Source organism: Ruditapes philippinarum, unplaced genomic scaffold (assembly GCF_026571515.1).
Source record: "Ruditapes philippinarum isolate M1 unplaced genomic scaffold, ASM2657151v2 ctg587_1_1_1_1, whole genome shotgun sequence".
Taxonomy (NCBI): Eukaryota; Metazoa; Mollusca; class Bivalvia; order Venerida; family Veneridae; genus Ruditapes; species Ruditapes philippinarum.
This window is the reverse complement of record NW_026860903.1, coordinates 739,411-759,039: the sequence shown is the minus strand read 5'-3', so window position 1 is coordinate 759,039 and position 19,629 is coordinate 739,411. Positions and strand designations below refer to the sequence as shown.

The window sequence follows — 19,629 nt, the reverse complement described above, 5'->3', positions numbered from 1 at the left end:
GAGTACAGAAGATCATATTTATATTTTTGTCATTATTTTGCCTGAATATCCCTTTAAGATTTTTATCAATTCCAGGGACTGCCAGGATTAAAAGGCAGTAAAGGCGATATTGTAAGTATATATGTTTAATAACACATTTCATTTATAAGTATATATCAAAAAGATATATTTTTTATTAAGATAAATATTGAATTTATAAATGGTTATATTATACGGAAAACAAGCGAATTATGTGATAAAATAGGACGTTGGTCTTGAATTTGTTATTTTAATAGTCCGGGTTCCATGAGGCGCGTAAGCGCTGTAGAAAACTGCATGAGAATCAAGTACAAGTAAAAGACTAAACATTCAATGACCCTTTTATCAAAATACCTCCTCGAATATTTTAATTATACGAATATTCAATCATGACGTAATGGCACTTCAACAACGTCATTCCGGATTACAATCTTATATAATATAAATTTTTCTTTCTGCCTCTTCGTATTTGAGCGTCCTGTTTGCACGTGATACTTGCAGTTGATGTACCAAAATATAAACAGGTATATAATAAATCGTTAAATCTAACACTTTCAAATATACTTCATTGCATACCTATGCCGGACAAATTTCTATGACTATAATTATTGTATTTTACCAGGGCGAAAAGGGAGACAAAGGCGATAAAGGTGATAACGGTTTGCCAGGATTTGATGGTTTAGGTGAAAAGGTATACTTTCTTTTAGTCTTCATGTCTAAGTTTCCCTTTACGCAAACGAAACAGAATTGTTCGTTTAAAAATTTCTTTGAATGTTTTACTTAAAGCCTATTTTGTCGGACAAAATGAACAGCAATATTTTGTACTACAGTTAAAAAGTGTGTTTTTGTTCTTATTTACGATCGTACTGCTTTCAATAATAGGCAACAATACGCAAAGAATACTCTTTGTTTGAGTCAGTTGCAATTTCGACCAATTATGTAAGGTACTGAATTTAATATTATTATTTAGCAAGAGATTAAATTGCATAGTCCTAATATTAATAAGAAATTCATATTAAGTTTTATAAAAATGAAAATATCGTGCATACCGTGCTAAGACTGAAGCTGCTGTTTCAGTCGGGTCAGAAGCGATCACTGCGAAAAATTGACGACGTCCGAGATGGATATGACGTTGTTCAGCTTCAGAAACCTGCTGTGGAAGTTATTACTATAAAGGTCTTAACTGTTGTCGATGCATGTAACTAAGCATGAATAGATGCATTCAGACTGCACAAATTTAATTTTTATCTCAAGCAAGTTTATACTTGAAAATATTTTCATAAAACCTCTTAAATATTTGATGTCACCTTCAGCATGCTGTTTGCATTGTCTTGTTTGGGTTTTGTTTTTGTCTCGTCCTCGTTGTTGGGAAAGGTAGAATTGGTGGATGTCGAGGCATGTGAAGAAAATATACATTGACCAACATTGTATCTGTTCAACGTTTTGTTGTTTCTTATACTTATGACCCTCTCCATTGATATATCATTGCATCCATCGTATATGTACATAGGAACGTATTATATTGAATTTTGTTCCAGTTGTAGCATAATTAATATGACTTTAACTTGTACTTGTTGAAAGTTTCTGAATAAAATCTTGTTGTAAAGCATGATTAATTAAATGAGCCGCGTCATGACAAAACCAACATAATGGGTTTGCGACCAGCATGGATCCAGACCAGCCTGCGCATCCGCGCAGTCTGATCAGGATCCATGCTGTTCGCTATCAGTTTCTCTACTTGTTATAGGGTTTGTAAGCGAACAGCATGGATCCTGATCAGACTGTGCGGATGCGCAGACTGGTCTGGATCCATGCTGGTCGCAAACGCACTATGATGGTTTTGTCATGACGCGGCTCAAATGATTTAAGTAAGTAAATGTTGTGACGCATGTTCGTGTATATTTGCATGTTGCTAGGGAGAGAGGGGTCCTCCAGGTCTACCGGGAGGGATAGGACCACAATGGGAGGAGAATATTCTTACACTAAAAGTATCTTTCTTTATGTTTATACTTATTGTCGTTAACGTAAATGAATTAAATAATACATATAATTATATAACTTTTTAAAAGTATAAAGATAATGAACGTAAATGAAAATTTGAATTTATGTAACTATTAATTTACCACAACTATAAAGCTACTGTGAACATAATAAACAGTTTTATTCAGCGCAAAACACAACATTAATATTTGATTTAAGCTTTACACCTTTCACAAATGAGCAAATATTAACCAGTTTATAGTATAATATTTTGCCTGTCTGTCCTGTTATTTGACTTGTATAAAGTTTTATTAACTTATTTTAAATAAACTTCAGGGTGAGCCGGGAGAACCTGGTAAAGTTGGACCAATTGGTCCATCCGGACCCCCCGGACCTCCAGGTTTGCCAGGATTCGACGGTGTTGACAGAACAGGAGCCCCTGGTCCACCAGTAAGTTATAATTTGATCTGTTCTGGCGGTTTAGAACAAAATATTATTACGTAAGGAATCTAAACAAAACGAAATTACTTTGCTTTTATTACATTTTATATTTAGTGAACATAATGTATTTCTTGAGAAAAGTTATTTTGTCCAACAAAGACTTTCTTGACCAAATTATTACGTAAAGATTACTATACGGCATCATTTTTAAACTTATGTCTTTGGTTTTCAACGGTTTATTTATTTGCAGGGTCCTCCAGGTCCGCCGGGACCAAAGGTAACATATCTTACTTTCTTTTTAGTTGTGCATTAGAATATATTATCATGTTTTCCTTTTATTTGTTTTATTAAACTATCATAGTTACAACATAAATGAATTTGCGGGCAGTCTTCGTTTATTTATATAAGTAATATGTATAGTTTAAAATGAAAGGATGAAAACAAATACGAACAGAAATTAGCTAGTATAATGAATAATGTATCTTCAAAGACAGTTTGAGTTGAAGTTTATATTCATTCAAATATCCTTCACAAGATAGGGATATTCAATAAAAAGCAATAACTGGGATAAAGTTTTCAAAGGTACACTGATTTATGTTTTCAGGGGCGTGATGGGAGGCCGGGAGAACCTGTAAGTTTTATTTTTCTTCGGATATAAAGTTCTTGAAAGTAGCTAAGCTAAATAAGTATTGAATGATCTAAATTGTTATATGCAAGGACACGAAAAACAGCGCATGTTAATTGGTTGTATCACAAATGTTATATGCACATATTTTCTTTACAAATGTCCATTTATGTCGAAACACTGTAGAGATTGACCGGGAACTTGTATCCTCAAGTAAGAAGTGGTGAAGTTTTTCAGTGAAAATTATCAAATGTATGTGTGCATACTTTGACAATCAATACCTGCCTATATTTAAAGTTTGTGATAAATATTTTTCGGTCTGAAAGGCGCGCATGTTTATATGCACATTGCATGCTATGAGTAAGATCCTATACAGTTTTCTGTTACATTATGTTTCAAATAACCTTACATTACTTCGAATAATGCACACATGTACGTAGTCTTATATTTTATGTTGAAATCAAAAATACATTTATTTTAAGACTACTATACTTCATGCACGGTTCTGTTTCTTAGATAGTGTTTTAATAGATAAGGAAGGGAGGAAAATCGTGCACTTATGAACGTTTCTGCATGCATGTGTTGTTCCTAATATAACATGTGCATGGTTTTTCATTTAGGGTGATCCTGGTTTACCTGGATTACCTCTAGTAGGCGGATCATCTCCCGTCGGTCCAGGAACTACTGGAATAGGACCTGTAGATATAAATGAGAACTATCCTGCTGGTTTCTTAATGGGACCTCCCGGGCCTAGAGGTCCGAGAGGAAAGAGGGTGAGAACAGAAAACAACAAAACACCTTTATCGTTTTCTTTTCTTCATATTTTTATTTATACTATGAATGTTTGTTGCAGTCACAGACTCCCTTGGAAATGTAGTTTGGGCAAACTCAATTTGATACACACATGTTTACATAAAAGGATAAAAGGATTTAGTTGTGATAGACAAATAATTAACTGTGGAACATTTCCCTAAACAAACACAAAGGGGTGATGACTGCAGCATTTTCTTCAAGTGACTGCAGCAAATATATTATGCATAAGTTCGTTAATTATTGTTTAATAACTGAGTAGCAAGAACATCAACCAAACAAATTTGACTCTATTTTTGTCGGGTCAGTATGGGTCAGGTGAGAAGAAGAGAAGACGTTGCCGATTAGAAGTTATACCACGAACCGAGCACAAAGCAAGGAAGAAAGGTACCGACGATGAACACGATAGTGAAGACGGAATCGAAGGAACAGAAAGTCCTGGCGGACTAGAAGTATTTGTTAATCCTGAGACGACCGAAGACATATCTCCAGATGCTTTAGAATCGGTTCCTGGCCAACCCGTTGTCAAACGCAAGAGAAGAAATCGTAAAAAGAAAAACAAAGAAAGCCGTGAGAGGAGAAAGACAAAGATTTGCACTGATGAAGATGGTAATCAACATATAATAAGTCGTGTTCGCCGCGAAACAACCATTGGGGAGAGCATTAGATATATTCCTGGACCAAGGGTATACAGATATGTAGATGTATATAAACGGATTCGTTATATATGCATGGAAGCATGATAAATGGTGGTGGATATTTATAGCTGCAGTCATTTGATTTTTCTCTCCATGTTATTGCTTGCTTAGATATTATTATTTGTAATTAGCTGTTTATGCCAAAATATTTATATAAATATATACATGTATAATTATTATAATGCTTATCACGTATATCAAGTTTAAAATATGGTATATTGTTTGGTATATATTTCAATCCTTTTAGGGATTAAGCCTTTTAATACTAATGTGCATTTGATATTCGGTTGTGCAGACCATACATCTAATTTCTTGATACTGCTTTTCTTCGTGAAATATTTTTGAAACGAAATCGTTTTCTTTTGATTACCAAGAATATCAAGTGTGCGTTATTAACTTCATATTACCGTCATGGACATTACATACTTGATTGTTGATAGATATTGACTATAAACAGGGAGCAGAAGGAGAGATAGGCTTACCTGGTTCACAAGGTCCACCAGGTCTAGTAGGGCCTAAAGGAATGACAGGAACTAAAGGGCGCAGAGGCATTCGGGGAAAACGCGGTAAGAAGGTAAACACTAACTGAAATAAATGAAATAGGAATTTAACATTCTAAGTTCATTTATTGAATATTTATAAGACTAAGAAATATTAAAACAATATGATTTGCTTTTAAACTAATAAACACGTATATAACATACGAAGGAAAATGAAAATAATTGAAAGTTAATTAAATTATACACTTTGTTTTGACTGAAATTTATGTTGTAATTGTTCAAGATGTCAACATATAGGATGATGTTTTTTTTATTTATGTTTGAGTTAAGCAAAACTGCTTGTGGTAACAACTGCCTTTCCTTTTCTCACAGGGCAAATGTAAAAAAGTTAAAGGTCTCATGGGTGATCCAGGTCCTAAAGGTCCAAAAGGGGACAGCGGCCCGCCCGGACCTGAGGTACAAACTCATTATACTAGTATCTAGTTTAAAACAATCGTTCTCATTTTTGCATTTAAAACATGTGTGCATTATACAAACCAAACACATATGAGTGCTTCGTGTAGTATATGTGCATGTCAGATGTCGAATTCATGTGCATGTGTTCCTGTCTGTTTAAATGAAGTATTTTTGTAGCTCAGTTACTTTAAATAAAAAATAAAAACAGTTAGCATACTAAAACAGTTTATTCGAATAAAAGCATGATGCTAACTAATACATTACTCAGTCGTCGTAGACTGCTATGAGAGGGAAAAACGCTTATTGTTTTATGGTATCATGGTTATGTTTGTCTGTCGTTTCTAGGGTCCGCGGGGAGAAGTTGGCTCGTCAGGTAACACTGGAAGTCCAGGTCCCCAAGGACCCCAAGTGAGTTGGTTGTTGTCAGAAAATAACATTCTCTCTTTGATCTTTTTGTTTCTTTCCATTATGTTTCTGATGCTCCTGTTCTAGGCATGCATCACATTTTTTACTGAATTTTCTGTTCTTGTTTGTTAGTTCTACTCATATACTCTGTCAAACTGATACACTTTTAAAGCTCTAGGGTCAATATTGAGAAATCATTACATCAATAACAGATCAGCAAAGACTGCAACATTGTATATCTGATCAGAACCTGTACTACAGTTTGTTTCATTTGATAATTTTATAAATGAAATTTCCTCGAAAGAATAATTCAGAGTTTGACTAGTCATTATAAAAACCATCAAGTTTCCATACGACATTTCCAAATTTTAGTGGTATATGTTTTAGTTTTCATTAAATTTTATATCATTTTGCGCTTTATACGAATTAACTTTGCAAAATTTATCGTTGTTTGATTCATTTGCATCATTTTACTAGTAGTTGGCATGATTATAAAATGTCTTACAATTTCGTTAGAGTAGAATTGCATGATGACTTTAATTTGTTCTTTTTGTTTGTTGTGCTAATTAAGGCGCAGCGCATTTTCCCACAGCTTTATCAATAAATCTACCCTGTATACATAGTCTTCATTACAGATTGTGTGTAAAATGTCAAGTAAGAAAATCTCAGGAAATATATATGGGAAAATGGCATTTCGGAATCACAGAATTGTTTACATAAAATTTACTTAATACAGTGTAGGAATAAATTACTTTAAACATTTGTGATGTAATGCAATGTATGTCATCATGTAAATATTCACACGATGCTTACAAAACTTGTTTATTTTAAAGGGTAAGACTGGAGGTAAAGGAGAGCCAGGTCCGGTTGGACCAATAGGACCAGAGGGACTTATCGGACCCCCAGGACTTCCAGGACCTCCGGTATGTAAAACACTTATATTTTATCTAGATATGGATACATTGCTTTCGTTTATTTAGTACTGTTTTAAGTTCATTGTCATTCATAATAATATCAATTGTTTGTGTCTTAGTCTTCTTTAAAGTGTTATGGATAAATTCTATAACTACAGGAATGCTATCATACTTACGGCTTTATTTCCTGTTTTTTAAATTAAAAGAAGGGTTTTATATTTATCATATTCTGTTCAATTTGCTTGTATATACTCGTACTTGTTTTTATTTACACTTCGTTAGTCAGATAAGAAAGAAAAACATTTGCTTAATATATTTTCAGCTATTTCATCATTTTTTGCATTTTTTCTTACTTGCATGCACGTAACCAATATGCATGATATATGATGTTGGATGTCCAATAAAGAGAGGTATGTTGCATTATGCTACCTTGTTTTTAGTCTTTTTCTAAGATCGTCTTGACACACCGTTTTTAAGATCAAAGAAATTGAAAATGTCGGATTATAGTTCCATTTTAAAACATACAACATAACATATATGTCACAATTATTAACACCACCTAGAATTTCACCATCCTTTACAAGATGTTGAGTAGAACAAAGTATACATTAAAATAAGTATTATAAATAGAAATGAAATACCGAAGACATGAAAGCATGGCATGGCTAAAGTCTTAACACAGATAGCAAGTGTCAGGATGTCCCGGTTTTCCATTAAATGAATGCTAACTAGTACCATATCGACACAATCGTTAACTGCATGACATACAGGTTGGATTCCATTGAGCTCGTTAAATTCCGAAGCTTGGATACGGAAATAATAAAGTAAACTTTCGAGAGAATAATTATTGAAAGGTTTTGTTTTGTTATTGACAGGGTGAGACATTAGTTATTGAAGGAGGTGGAAGTGGAGATGGGGTGAGTACAGTACGTAAATATTAACCTCATTTTCCATTCAATATATACCTGGTAAATATTTCATCACCATTTTCATTTACAAATGTACTAGTAATTCTTAAATGTTTTGTGACCGCAGTGTTCCAAAAAATTATTTATAGTGTTGTATGTGTTGTGTTTGTTGTCAAGAAATGGATAGGCCCTAACGAATAAGACAAATGTGTTCCATGTAAAAGAGTTTGCGATGGTAACGTGATAGATATTATCGAAGAAGAAACATTATCTGTAAATAAAATATAATAGTTACAAGTTAAGTTTTGTCTGAAATGTTCTTCATGTGATATTATTTACCAGACTTATAAAATGTGTCACTGTGGAAGTCACATTTGTCTTTTTGAGCCGCATAAAATTTGCGTACGTTGCAGTGTATATTGATAGGGTTAATATAGTATACATATTAATATAAGCCAATAAAAACTTTACGTTTCATTCATCAATGTGATATGTTAATTTTTTTATATAATTTTCAACATTGATTATTTCAGCTTCCAGGACCACCTGGGCCACCAGGACCGCAGGTAGGAAACAATTTTCTCACACTTTACATTTACATTTGGTTATTAAGGAGGATGTTGAACAATTAAAAAATGATGCAATGGTCTGTTAGACAACACGTTTTTTTAAATAATGGATTAATTAACACTCTTCAACAATACTTACCTTCATTGGTCTAAAAAGTGACAAATCCAACTGTGACTAATTATTTAATGTGAAGTCAAATTAAGTCAACATATTTTTTTAATGAATTCTTCTAGATAAAACAGCAATCAAGTCTGAAATATGTTTTATTTGACAAAACGTTATAGAGGCCAGAATTTAAGTTCACTTTTTATGGTTATGTACAGGGTGATTAATATTTCTTACTCATCGTAAAAGCTATTATGGATTGTGAGATAAAACTAAGTATGGTTTGAACTGCTTCAGGGTACCATGGGACTTCAAGGTCCACCAGGAATTAAGGTATTAATGACTGTTTGCTATTAAATTGGCATGAATTACTAACATATGTCAAAAGTGAGTCACCCATATGTGTTTCAACATACAACGTATATCAGACACGCGTACATTGCATGAAAATTATGAAAAGGGACCCCTAATGGCCGGCAAGCAAGTACGTCGGGATCAAAACTGTTACTGGTGCGATTGGATTGAGCATGTTCATGAGCGGTAGCATTGGTGTTTGTTTACGTATACATCTACGAGTACCAACTAAAATATATTTTTTAAAAGTTAATGAAACAGTTGAAATATTTTGAAGCATCTGCTGAAATGTTCTGTAAGACTCCAACTATACAAAAATTATCTGATTGGTAGTTTTGTTTAACTAAAATTATTTTAGTTTTCCATTTTCATCTGCGCCTTCGATGTTGCTCGAAACTAACCATAAACAAAAAATGACAGCAATTGTTTCATTTTAATGTTATGTACATGTTCTGCGTGTTTCCAAACCTAATCTAAACGACAACTATGTAGTAACTAACAATATAAAATAATTATAGTTTCCCTATATTATTTCCCCTTGTTGAACAGAGTTGTATGTTATATTGCCTGCAACACAACACACTTCTTAATAAAAGATTACATGTTAACATCATATCAACGTGGTTACAGAACAATTAAATTATATATTCATCAAGAGAGATAATTAAGTACTTTTCAATTACATTACATTATATTTTATTAAAATTGTCTGTTTATCAATATTTATCATACCCATATAGATATGACAATAAATACGTTTTTAAAAATATTTGCAGGGTGATCGGGGAATTGTTGGACCAAAAGGAGAACCGGTAAGTAGAATTCTCCTCCATTTTTAAGATATGAAAAATAACAACGCATGTTATAAGTCAAATGAAATTTTTTTTATGTGTTTCGTTACTATGTCGTGAAAAAATATATATTTTCAATAAACGTATACTTGTTATTGAATTTGGTTGTATTATTTTACAGGGTATAAAAGGCGATGAAGGTGATTTTGGACCAATGGGGTTACCGGTATGTTTGTCAATTTATTGATGATTTTACATCTGAAAATGTCATATTGTTAGTGTCCTATGGTAAATGCATTCCTGTGTGCATTTGGTGTGCATTTAGACTTAGCCCTTTTTAGAGAAGCATGAATACGTTTGAAGAATTAGAACATAAGAAATGAATTTGTAAGTAAACACGAGTGTGACTTTATATAGTATGTTGCACCACAATGTTAAGCACCCTGTTCACAATTACGGATGACATAATTCAGAACTTTGAAAAGTGTTTTCTTTACAGAATAGATTAACAGATATGGATTTTAGTCGCATATGTTTTGCGTCTGTAATTGTGATTTGCAGCTGCAATTTAAGTTACTTTTGTCCCGTGTGATTATATGTGCAATTATTTGTCCACTCATTTAGGGAACGTCAGGTATCATGGGGGAGCAAGGACCAGCGGGAGAACCCGGAGTCCCGGTGAGCCTTATTTACCAGCTAACTTCATCTGGCTGTTGTAGTGTTTAGTGTAGACATTAATGCTATATCATCAAAGATAAATGCCCGTTTGCATGGACAAATGTTAAAACATTTTATAACTTTATTTGCTCTATAATCTGTTTATTTCATTCATTATCGAATTCATGTAATGATATTGGTGATCTTCAAAACAGCAAATATTACATTCTCCTTAAATTCATTTCACGTTTTCCCAAATAATAACAAAATCTTGAAACAACAAAGCATGTAAAATTCACTGCTTTCAGCGGAAACTTGATAGTACAATAGCATGTTTCTGAATCATTTCAAAGTAAATTACCGAATGTTTTTTATTGCTACCTTAAATGTTGCCTGTAAAACGTGCATGATAAATCATTTTTCACTTCATTTCTTTTCAGATGTGTAGCCTGTGAATGCAAAATGTCAATCCTATATTCGTTGTTGTAAATTAAATTATTTTAAGTATGCTCGAGAAATTGTTGATAAAAAGACTATCGTCATGTTATGTATAGATGAATTGTGTGCTCTTTTCTTATCAATATACTAGTATATTGCTTAAAAATACGGTTGCAAGTTTTTTTTCAGTACATATTAAAATAAAATAAACAAGTGACTAAAGTATCTTTTACTAGAGATTTGTACAAGAGACCATTCTGAAGATTGATTGATTGATTGACAATTAATAAAATAATAGAGTTTTGTTAAAATAGAACATATCTTAGAATGATTAAAGATTTATCACCAATAATACTTGTTCTATAAATGAAGTTACAATAAACCATCTTCCCATTCTAAAAGTTATTAGTTTTACGTTAGTTTAAAGAAGTCAGTTTGTATGGGCTGCACACTCTTGGTTGATAAGCACATTATGTTGTTAGGCATAATGCATCGAAATGGAATAAAATATTTCAATATATTACTTTGCATTTGCTTTTTATATCTTTACCTGCTTTGCTTTCTAATCCCAAACATGTATTATATACAAATATCATTGTTTGAATTATCGATGTACTGTAAATAACAAATAAGTCTTTAAAAACATAAATGTGTTTATAACTACATCTTGTATATGACTTAAAGGTAATTTCGTTGTTAAATTTTCATTTTTTTTCGTATATAAAGAATATTATAAACTGGAAAAATCTTTATTAATTATAATACACTTTCTACAATAACATCACGATCAGGATTATTAATCTAATTAGTTTATATAAAATGTGGCTTCTACAAATGTTCTATTTATACCATTCATATTTGATAAGTTGTTAGGATACAAAGCCAATTCTAAATAATTAATCTTTGTTCTACATAAATAGGGGCCACCTGGACCTCCCGGGCCAGTGACGTCAGCAATAGATGGCTCTTGCAAATGTGAGAAAGGCGAAAAGGGCGACAAGGGCCGAGACGTAAGTTCAACGCGTACTAACTTTATTGCTATGACCATTTCAACATGGTCCTCCGTTACTAATTTAGTTAATGATTGTTCAAAACATACAGATCATATGGATAACACATACGTTTAAACTTTAGAGGATTGGCCTATGAAGAAAAATTAGAATACTTGGTAACTGACATTTTGAAATGTTAGATAATGTTTCAACTAAAAAAGTTTCTATTATTATTATTATTATTATTATTATTATTATTATTATTATAAATATTATTATTATTATTATTAATGAAAATATCCCAAGTATATACAGTTTTTTTCTTGCGTGCGCATTCAGTTGGACATCTCTCGGCAGATGTCTTTTGTAATTAAAAGATCTATACAACTCAATTACTTACCGTTTGATTGTATACTTAATTCAATTAATGAGCATCTGGTCAGTCTCAATATTCAATGAATTGTCCTTCAAATGATGTAACGGAGGTTAGCTGTCTTGTACTCATACTGTCAGTACTACCATTATATTGGCCTGTGTTTCTGTTGCAGGGGAAGCGAGGAAAACGAGGAAAGAAAGGAGATATGGGCGCAGCGGTAATTTTTTTTACTTTATATGAGTGATAGTATAGATAAACTGGTATGAACACAGCTATAGATGATTTTAGAATTGAAAAGCATTAGACCATTTGATTTGTGAATATATTTGATAAGGCTTACACTGGTGCTAGGGGGCGTATGTGCAGCATGCATTCACACTATCTTCCATAAAAATGAGTCTGCCACTGCTTTAATTCTACAATGCACTTCTTAGATGCCTGAAATTCCATTTATGTTATTTTGAGTTAAACCCTACCAAGAATAAATGTCTATCCGAATGAGAAAATGAGAATATTACTTCATACATTCATCGTCCTTTCCATAAACAGTGATTAAATGTATGTCATTATACGAAACTTAGCTTTGTAAAGAAGCAGATGATAGTTTTAACATGTGTCCACAGGGTATTCCAGGTTTAGATGCTCCATGTCCTCTAGGCAAAGATGGTTTTCCATTACCTGGCTGCCAATACGAAATGCCAAATAAGGTATTGCTGCTATGGTTGCACGCACTAATATGTTATTATAGGATTCCTACTCCTTCCAGTCTAATTGTTTAGTTAGAATTCCTCCTAACCCTTTCATCTGTCACGTGAAAACAAAGATCATATTTTCCTGAATATATCTATTCTCGTATAACTGTCCGCCATTAATTTGCATCTTGTCTATTGAACGTGGACAGAGTAATTATACAAACGTGAAGAAGTACAATAACTATTAAACAGGTACAAAATTATCAATTTTATACTTTAACAAATAGAACTTATAGCGAGGAATACCATAAGCTGGACAGTATTTCTCTTTGTATTCCTTTATTCAAACAACCAATCGTAACAGTTTGCATGTTGTTAATTTATTGTTGCTCCTTGCATGTTTTCTACAGGGTGTGCCGGTTCTAGATTCCCGACCATGTCCTTTTGGAGAGGATTGTTCACTCACTGGACGAAATCCATGATAGCTTCAAATATTAACTATCTGTAGGTGTGATTGATTAAAATGATTTCTCGTAGTTATGACCAAGTACTATTATATTGTTATGTTCTTAAAGTATATAACTTCGTGTGTTAAAATGCTAAAAACATGACCTTCCTGCATGGGCATGTAAGTTAACAAGTGATATACTAATACGAAAAGGAATTGTACATGCTCAATTTCGATTTCATCTGCACGATTTAAACAATGGTCAAACATGTAATATTTTGAGAAATGTCCGTTGGGATTGTTGAGATGTACACTAATGTGAGTTATCATGACATTATGACATTGACACAGATATGGTATAAAAGTACAGTGTACCAGTTTTATTGCTTGTGTGAAAGTTATAAACGATCAAGAGTCTGTACTTAACCAATGAACCCTTGTGTACTTAAATTAAATCTACATCGTTGTTAAAGTACAATATACTAAAGATCCTTAACTATCTGCTAAATATATTGGTCGTTTCCTTATACGCATTTTTGTTTAGATAAAACATTCAGTTATAATGCACCGATCGGTGGTTTTGTATCGACTTTTTATTTAATTGTAATGTCAATGCAGTTTCAAAATTGTCCATTTCTTTGTATGTTGATATTGGTACTGATATCAAACGTGTACTTACCGGAATTTGTTAGAGTACCTGCAGTATCATTATGTTTATAGCTATTGTTATGATATGCACTTATTTCTTTTATGTGGTTTAAACAGCAGATTAGTTCAGCTACTTATTTTCTGTGTCCTATATATGAACATAAATTGTAAGCGACTATCTATGTCATTCGTCTAATTACACGAAGAAGATAGTCTAATAATTGTTATAATTTACTGGATGTCAATGGCATGTCAATTTCTTTTACAGTGAAAACAGAAAAATACAGATACTACATACAAGAACCTCAAATGAATGGCAAGAAACTTCGTAGTGTGATTCTTTATCTAGAATCATATATATGTGCATATTAAAAAATGCCAAATTTCATATTTCTATTTAATAATATTTTTTACTACCTATCTTGTATGCTATCTTCAAAATGTTATATACATTACAGACAAATTGTCGTTCAGGATAAAAACATTTAACATCTGTGACAATAACTCTGTGTTCAGAATTGTAATTGATTATGACGACAGATTTGTTTTGACATCATATTCGATAAATGCAAATCAAGCTTTTAAAATGTAAGGTCATACCAAATATTATGTCTGTATTTTGTTCCGAAACCGAGATATTGTGCATTTAGTTAACTTCTTTTGCTATCACAAAAACAAACAAAGTCCATTATTTTCATGAGAGCTTACCAAAAAAATACGAAATCACGTGTTTTAAGATGCAAAGATTGTTAGTTTTTACGACAAAGATATCTGATAAATTAAAATGTGCCTGAATGTATCAACTAAACAGGGCCATTTTTCCAAATGTTTTCGTTAGAATACTTTTTGTTATGTCAAAAATGAAAAAAAAGCTGTGGCAATTATTACCGTACGTAGACATTAAATTTCAGTTGACCTTACTTACTTATGACTTCAAATCACAATATTGTTGGAGTAAAGAAATATTGATGATAACAACTTTAATGTCTAACAACTTGTCTATATTCAAATACGCCTTGTCAGTTGTATATTTTGTTGTATTTCATGTACATAAATGTTTTAATTTGTGTCATTCCTGAGTGACATAAGAAAGTTTTGCATACCATTTATATTTTACAATACATGTATGTATGTTATATATTACTCGGAGAAAAAAATAACCAGTTTGATATTCACATACTTCGTTTTTTAGATACATAAGGTTTATTACTGTAAAACTTGTGTCATACTTATATATATAAATATTGGCTTTGTCAGTATTTTGCTTAATTTCACAAACACATTGGCTTTTGACTCCTTATCAACTAAATTAAAATCTAATGGCCTAATAACCTTTTTTGATCATACGTAGGCATTTGATTGTTTAAATGTCCTATATATCAAATCATTTTGTATTTAATGAATTATTTCAACGTGTACCATATTATGTCAAGTGTCAATATATAAATTCTCCATATTGTCATCAGCTACATCAGTTAGCACTGTCATTGTTTAGGATGACCTATCATTTACCATTTAAACAGAAATTCAGTTAACAAAATAAATGCATCCTTGATACACGCAGTTTTCAGTGATCACTGAAATAGTCGCATTGCTATTGTCCTTCTGTAGTTGGTTTGTCCAATATGACTGCTTCATTTTGCAAATTTTTCGTGTCATTAAAATGACTAAATTAGTATTAACTTGGTTTTTGTAGATCTAGATCATATATTCTTGGTGATAAACAAAAACAAAAGTTTCCATTATTCTTGGTGGTTCTTGGTGATTAACAAACATATAAGTTTCCAATCTAAGAAATATGAACTTTTGAAGCTACATTTTTACACCTTCACATTGTTTATGCAAAGTACAACAACCATGTTCTCACAAGAAATGATCTTGTCTGTAGACAATACCTTACCTTAAAGTTATTATTGAATTGTAAACACAATTTCAGGCATCGAAATAAAATTCTGTTTCACTCTGACTCATATTTATTGTTTTAGTTATGAGACGACAACTTCAAACTGTTTTACAAATTCAGATTTAATGAAAGTTTCCATATAACAGGCATATGCATGGAAAGCAAAACACGAAAAATGTTAACAGCCTTTTTATTTATAAGACATTGAGGCGGTTACAGTATGCCTGAATTATGAACTATATATTTAAAATCATATGATCAAGTATTATGATAACATTGACCTGTTTTGCCAGTCCGAGATCACTCCGAATTGTGTAAATAATGTATATTTTACAAAAGTCAATGACTGATTATGGTAACACTATACATGTTTATTTCGCTATATTAATATATACTTGGGTAATATATCACATGGTTATGTTTCATAATGTATGTTAAGCAGAATGTCTGTATATTTTGTATTTTGTAATAAATTTGTAAATTTAGTTAATATTTGTTGTTTATCTTTTCGATCTGTACTGAGTATATCAGCTAATGTTTTAAAATACCAACACTCCATAATTACTTAGTAAACATAAAATATACAGCCAGTTTGGTGAGTCAAAGTTCACCTACACTTGTATGAAATTCAACTTTTTCCTGTGTATAGACAGATTGTTATATTTTAAAGTTATTATTTTTGTATTAGTTTAAACATATTTATTTCAATATTTTACATATATTACATTTTATATATATATATATATATATATATATATATATATATATATATATATATATATATATATATATATATATATACATTTTAAAGTTATTATTTTTGTATTAGTTTAAACATATTTATTTCAATATTTTACATATATATATATATATATATATATATATATATATATATATATATATATATATATATATATATATATATATATATATATATAATTGTTACATAAATTGAAAGGGATTAGAACGAAAGAAAACTTATATAGTTCCTCTCCCTTATTTTTGTATTAGTTTGTGAAATTTCTCCTAGTTAATAATCTTTTACATTGCGTTGTAATGACCTTGTACATAAACTCGAGCAAACGCGATGTTTGACCGTGGTACTAGAATAATTTAACCTTGATTCGTTTTATCAGAAATGATAAAAAAGTACTTACATAAACGTATGTCACTGACAGATAAAAATGTGATAAGTTTTAAACAGTGTCCGAATTATACAACATTAGTGTGTCAAAATACAATACAATTCTGACTATCAAAAATTGTTAGTCGTTTGTCTGTTACGAAGCCATCGCCTTTACATTCAATTATTGAAATAAATGTTCATCTATAACTTGAACATTCTCATTCAAATCGTCTTTTTGTGATTTTGATTAAATCATGGTGTCTGCAAAAAGAGAGATTAGCAATAATCAAAATGTTGTACATCATAATTTCGACAGGAAAGTTACAAATGAGTTGTCAAAAACAGCAGAATCGATGACAAGAGGCATTTATTTTGTCAATCATGGCGAGGTTTTAGCAGACGATAATTTGTAGCTGCAAACATATATTAGACGATTTGACGCCTTTTGCTGTTAAAATTGCAATATTTGCAACATGCTAGTAAAATCAAGACAGTGTCGTATCATAGATATTCATCACAGTCGGAACTTACCAGAGAGGGTAGAGACCAAAAAGTAATTTACATAGATGTTGTTATTATACTTTCGGGAGACGCTCAAAATCCCCTTGATCATAATCCCCTTGGTTGATAAACGACATAGTGATCGAAATCCCCTCAACAGAAATGACAGGGTTATCATAATCCCCTTGGCAAAAATAAAGGGGTGGTCATAATCCCCTCAGTGGGTAGTCAAAATCCCCTCAAATAATTTCTTTTCTTATTTTTCTTTTTAGTTCAATGAATTTAAGAACCAACTGCTTCAAGAATTGCTGAAAAAAAAGAGAAAAGCATACAAACAATTAAAAGGTGTATGTTTGTCACAGCCAGTTAATAATGACACCCTTTATTGATGTTATTATTGCTGAGAAAATTGTAAAATACAAACAAATAAATGATAGTTCAATTCAATTCAATTCAATATTTATTTGGCATAAACATATACAATGTTCATCGCCAATACACAACTGTATGGCGGATATAATGTACAATTGAGAAAAGTATGTTATTATAAAGTTACAGCTGTAGATAATACATACATTTAATAATTGATTAGTCAATAAATGACATTAGTCTTATTTAATTCTTTTGTATTATTTTACAATATCAACACAATGCAGGAAGTTGTTAACAAGGTATAACAATAATTACAAACTCATTTTAAAAAATGGTGAAAAAATGCAATATGGTCATTACATATTTCTTTTAACATTAGCTAAATATATATATCTTGAGGTTTTGTTTAAAATGCTACTCTGAGTACTAGATAATAAAGTTTTAAATTTGTTCAAATTATTTTTCTTTTTAGTTCAATGAATTTAAGAACCAACTGCTTCAAGAATTGCTGAAAAAAAAAGAGAAAAGCATACAAACAATTAAAAGGTGTATGTTTGTCACAGCCAGTTAATAATGACACCCTTTATTGATGTTATTATTGCTGAGAAAATTGTAAAATACAAACAAATAAATGATAGTTGATTATAATTAATCATTGCAATTATAGTTATATGTAACAAACAATCAATTAATCTTTGCAATGATAAACACCTTTAAAGGCAAATTTGTTGCACACTAGCTAATATTGAGTAAAGGGGGTTGTTTTTCACAAGTTGAGGGGATTTTGACCACCCCATCATTTTTGCCAAGGGGATTTTGACTATCCATCAAGGGGATTATGAACACCCGGTCATTTCTGTTGAGGGGATTTCGATCACTATGTCATTTTTCAACCAAGGGGATTATGATCAAGGGGATTTTGATATACACTCACTTTTGTGCACGATTATGTTTTATTATCACTATGTATTTTTATCATTTTAAGAATAACGAATATTCCAATACATACATATACATGTAGTTTGGATATAAAGTGTACTTGCACGGCATTGACGTAAAGTGGTACACGTGTACGTAAATGTTGCACTATTATCAAAATATAGAACGTTACTCATAATGTCATTTACCCACTTCCGATAATAAACCAATGTCTTACTTTCTTTATCTAGTCTTTCTGTTCTGGTTATCTATATAAAAAGTTGATATCTCCTTCAAATAAGCAAACCTGATATTTTTCAACAAATTTAATGTTCTACTAATATGGTCTATATGTTTGCACTATGTATCGCAAAAGTCCAGTAAAAATATCCATGTTTTGTTGGGGAAAATTGATATGGTTTTAATGGCGAAGTCAGGTGATCTCCTTAGTTGAACGACTGGTCCGGCCTCAGTGACTACCTAATAGCTATTAGTATTTTACTTCTGATTCACTTATTTACCTTCTGAGAGAAAAAACTTGTATAAATATATGTGATAGCCCTCAATAATGAAACGGAATGAGCAAATAATTTACATGCTTGTATAGTGAGCGCATTTGTTTGATGTCTGGACAAAACAATGACAGTATGATTTAACCTTGAAAATTATCAGCTGATATGAAAGGTGCATCTCACATCATGTGGTTACATAATGTATACGTATATGTATATATAAATAAATTTAAAATACAGTGGTCTCAGGGTCTCAGATTTGAAATAATGATGAAAGGAAAACATCCCTGAACGAGACATGATTACAAAATTTGAATCAATATAAAGTAACAGTTATATCTATTATGGGTTTAGCTACTTGTATATTTCATGTTGCAACTAAATTATCTTGAATACGTTTTGAGGACTGCATATACAATATGCATGACAAAAATCGCGTGTGTGGTTAGATTTCCACATAAGCTATGACTA

The 19,629-nt window shown here is 31.5% G+C and overlaps 1 protein-coding gene across 19 annotated transcripts in view; it reads left to right on the top strand.

Annotated features, from left to right (window-relative positions):
- Positions 1-16,214, top strand: part of LOC132713852 (collagen alpha-1(XIII) chain-like) — a 46,840-nt gene extending 30,626 nt beyond the window's left edge. For 5 of the 19 annotated variants that reach the window (XM_060696533.1, XM_060696536.1, XM_060696537.1 and 2 more), the window contains 21 exons: positions 76-111; positions 641-709; positions 1,096-1,194; positions 2,335-2,448; positions 2,690-2,716; positions 3,044-3,070; positions 5,030-5,146; positions 5,445-5,528; positions 5,874-5,936; positions 6,767-6,856; positions 7,723-7,773; positions 8,289-8,321; positions 8,728-8,763; positions 9,561-9,596; positions 9,757-9,801; positions 10,200-10,253; positions 11,591-11,680; positions 12,211-12,255; positions 12,662-12,745; positions 13,141-13,234; positions 14,095-16,214. In XM_060696533.1, coding sequence (XP_060552516.1) covers positions 76-111; positions 641-709; positions 1,096-1,194; positions 2,335-2,448; positions 2,690-2,716; positions 3,044-3,070; positions 5,030-5,146; positions 5,445-5,528; positions 5,874-5,936; positions 6,767-6,856; positions 7,723-7,773; positions 8,289-8,321; positions 8,728-8,763; positions 9,561-9,596; positions 9,757-9,801; positions 10,200-10,253; positions 11,591-11,680; positions 12,211-12,255; positions 12,662-12,745; positions 13,141-13,212 — 1,272 coding nt within the window. In that variant the 3' untranslated portion in view covers positions 13,213-13,234; positions 14,095-16,214. The other 14 variants (XM_060696534.1, XM_060696535.1, XM_060696543.1 and 11 more) reach the window with 14 other exon arrangements.
- The last annotated feature ends 3,415 nt before the right edge of the window (positions 16,215-19,629 follow it).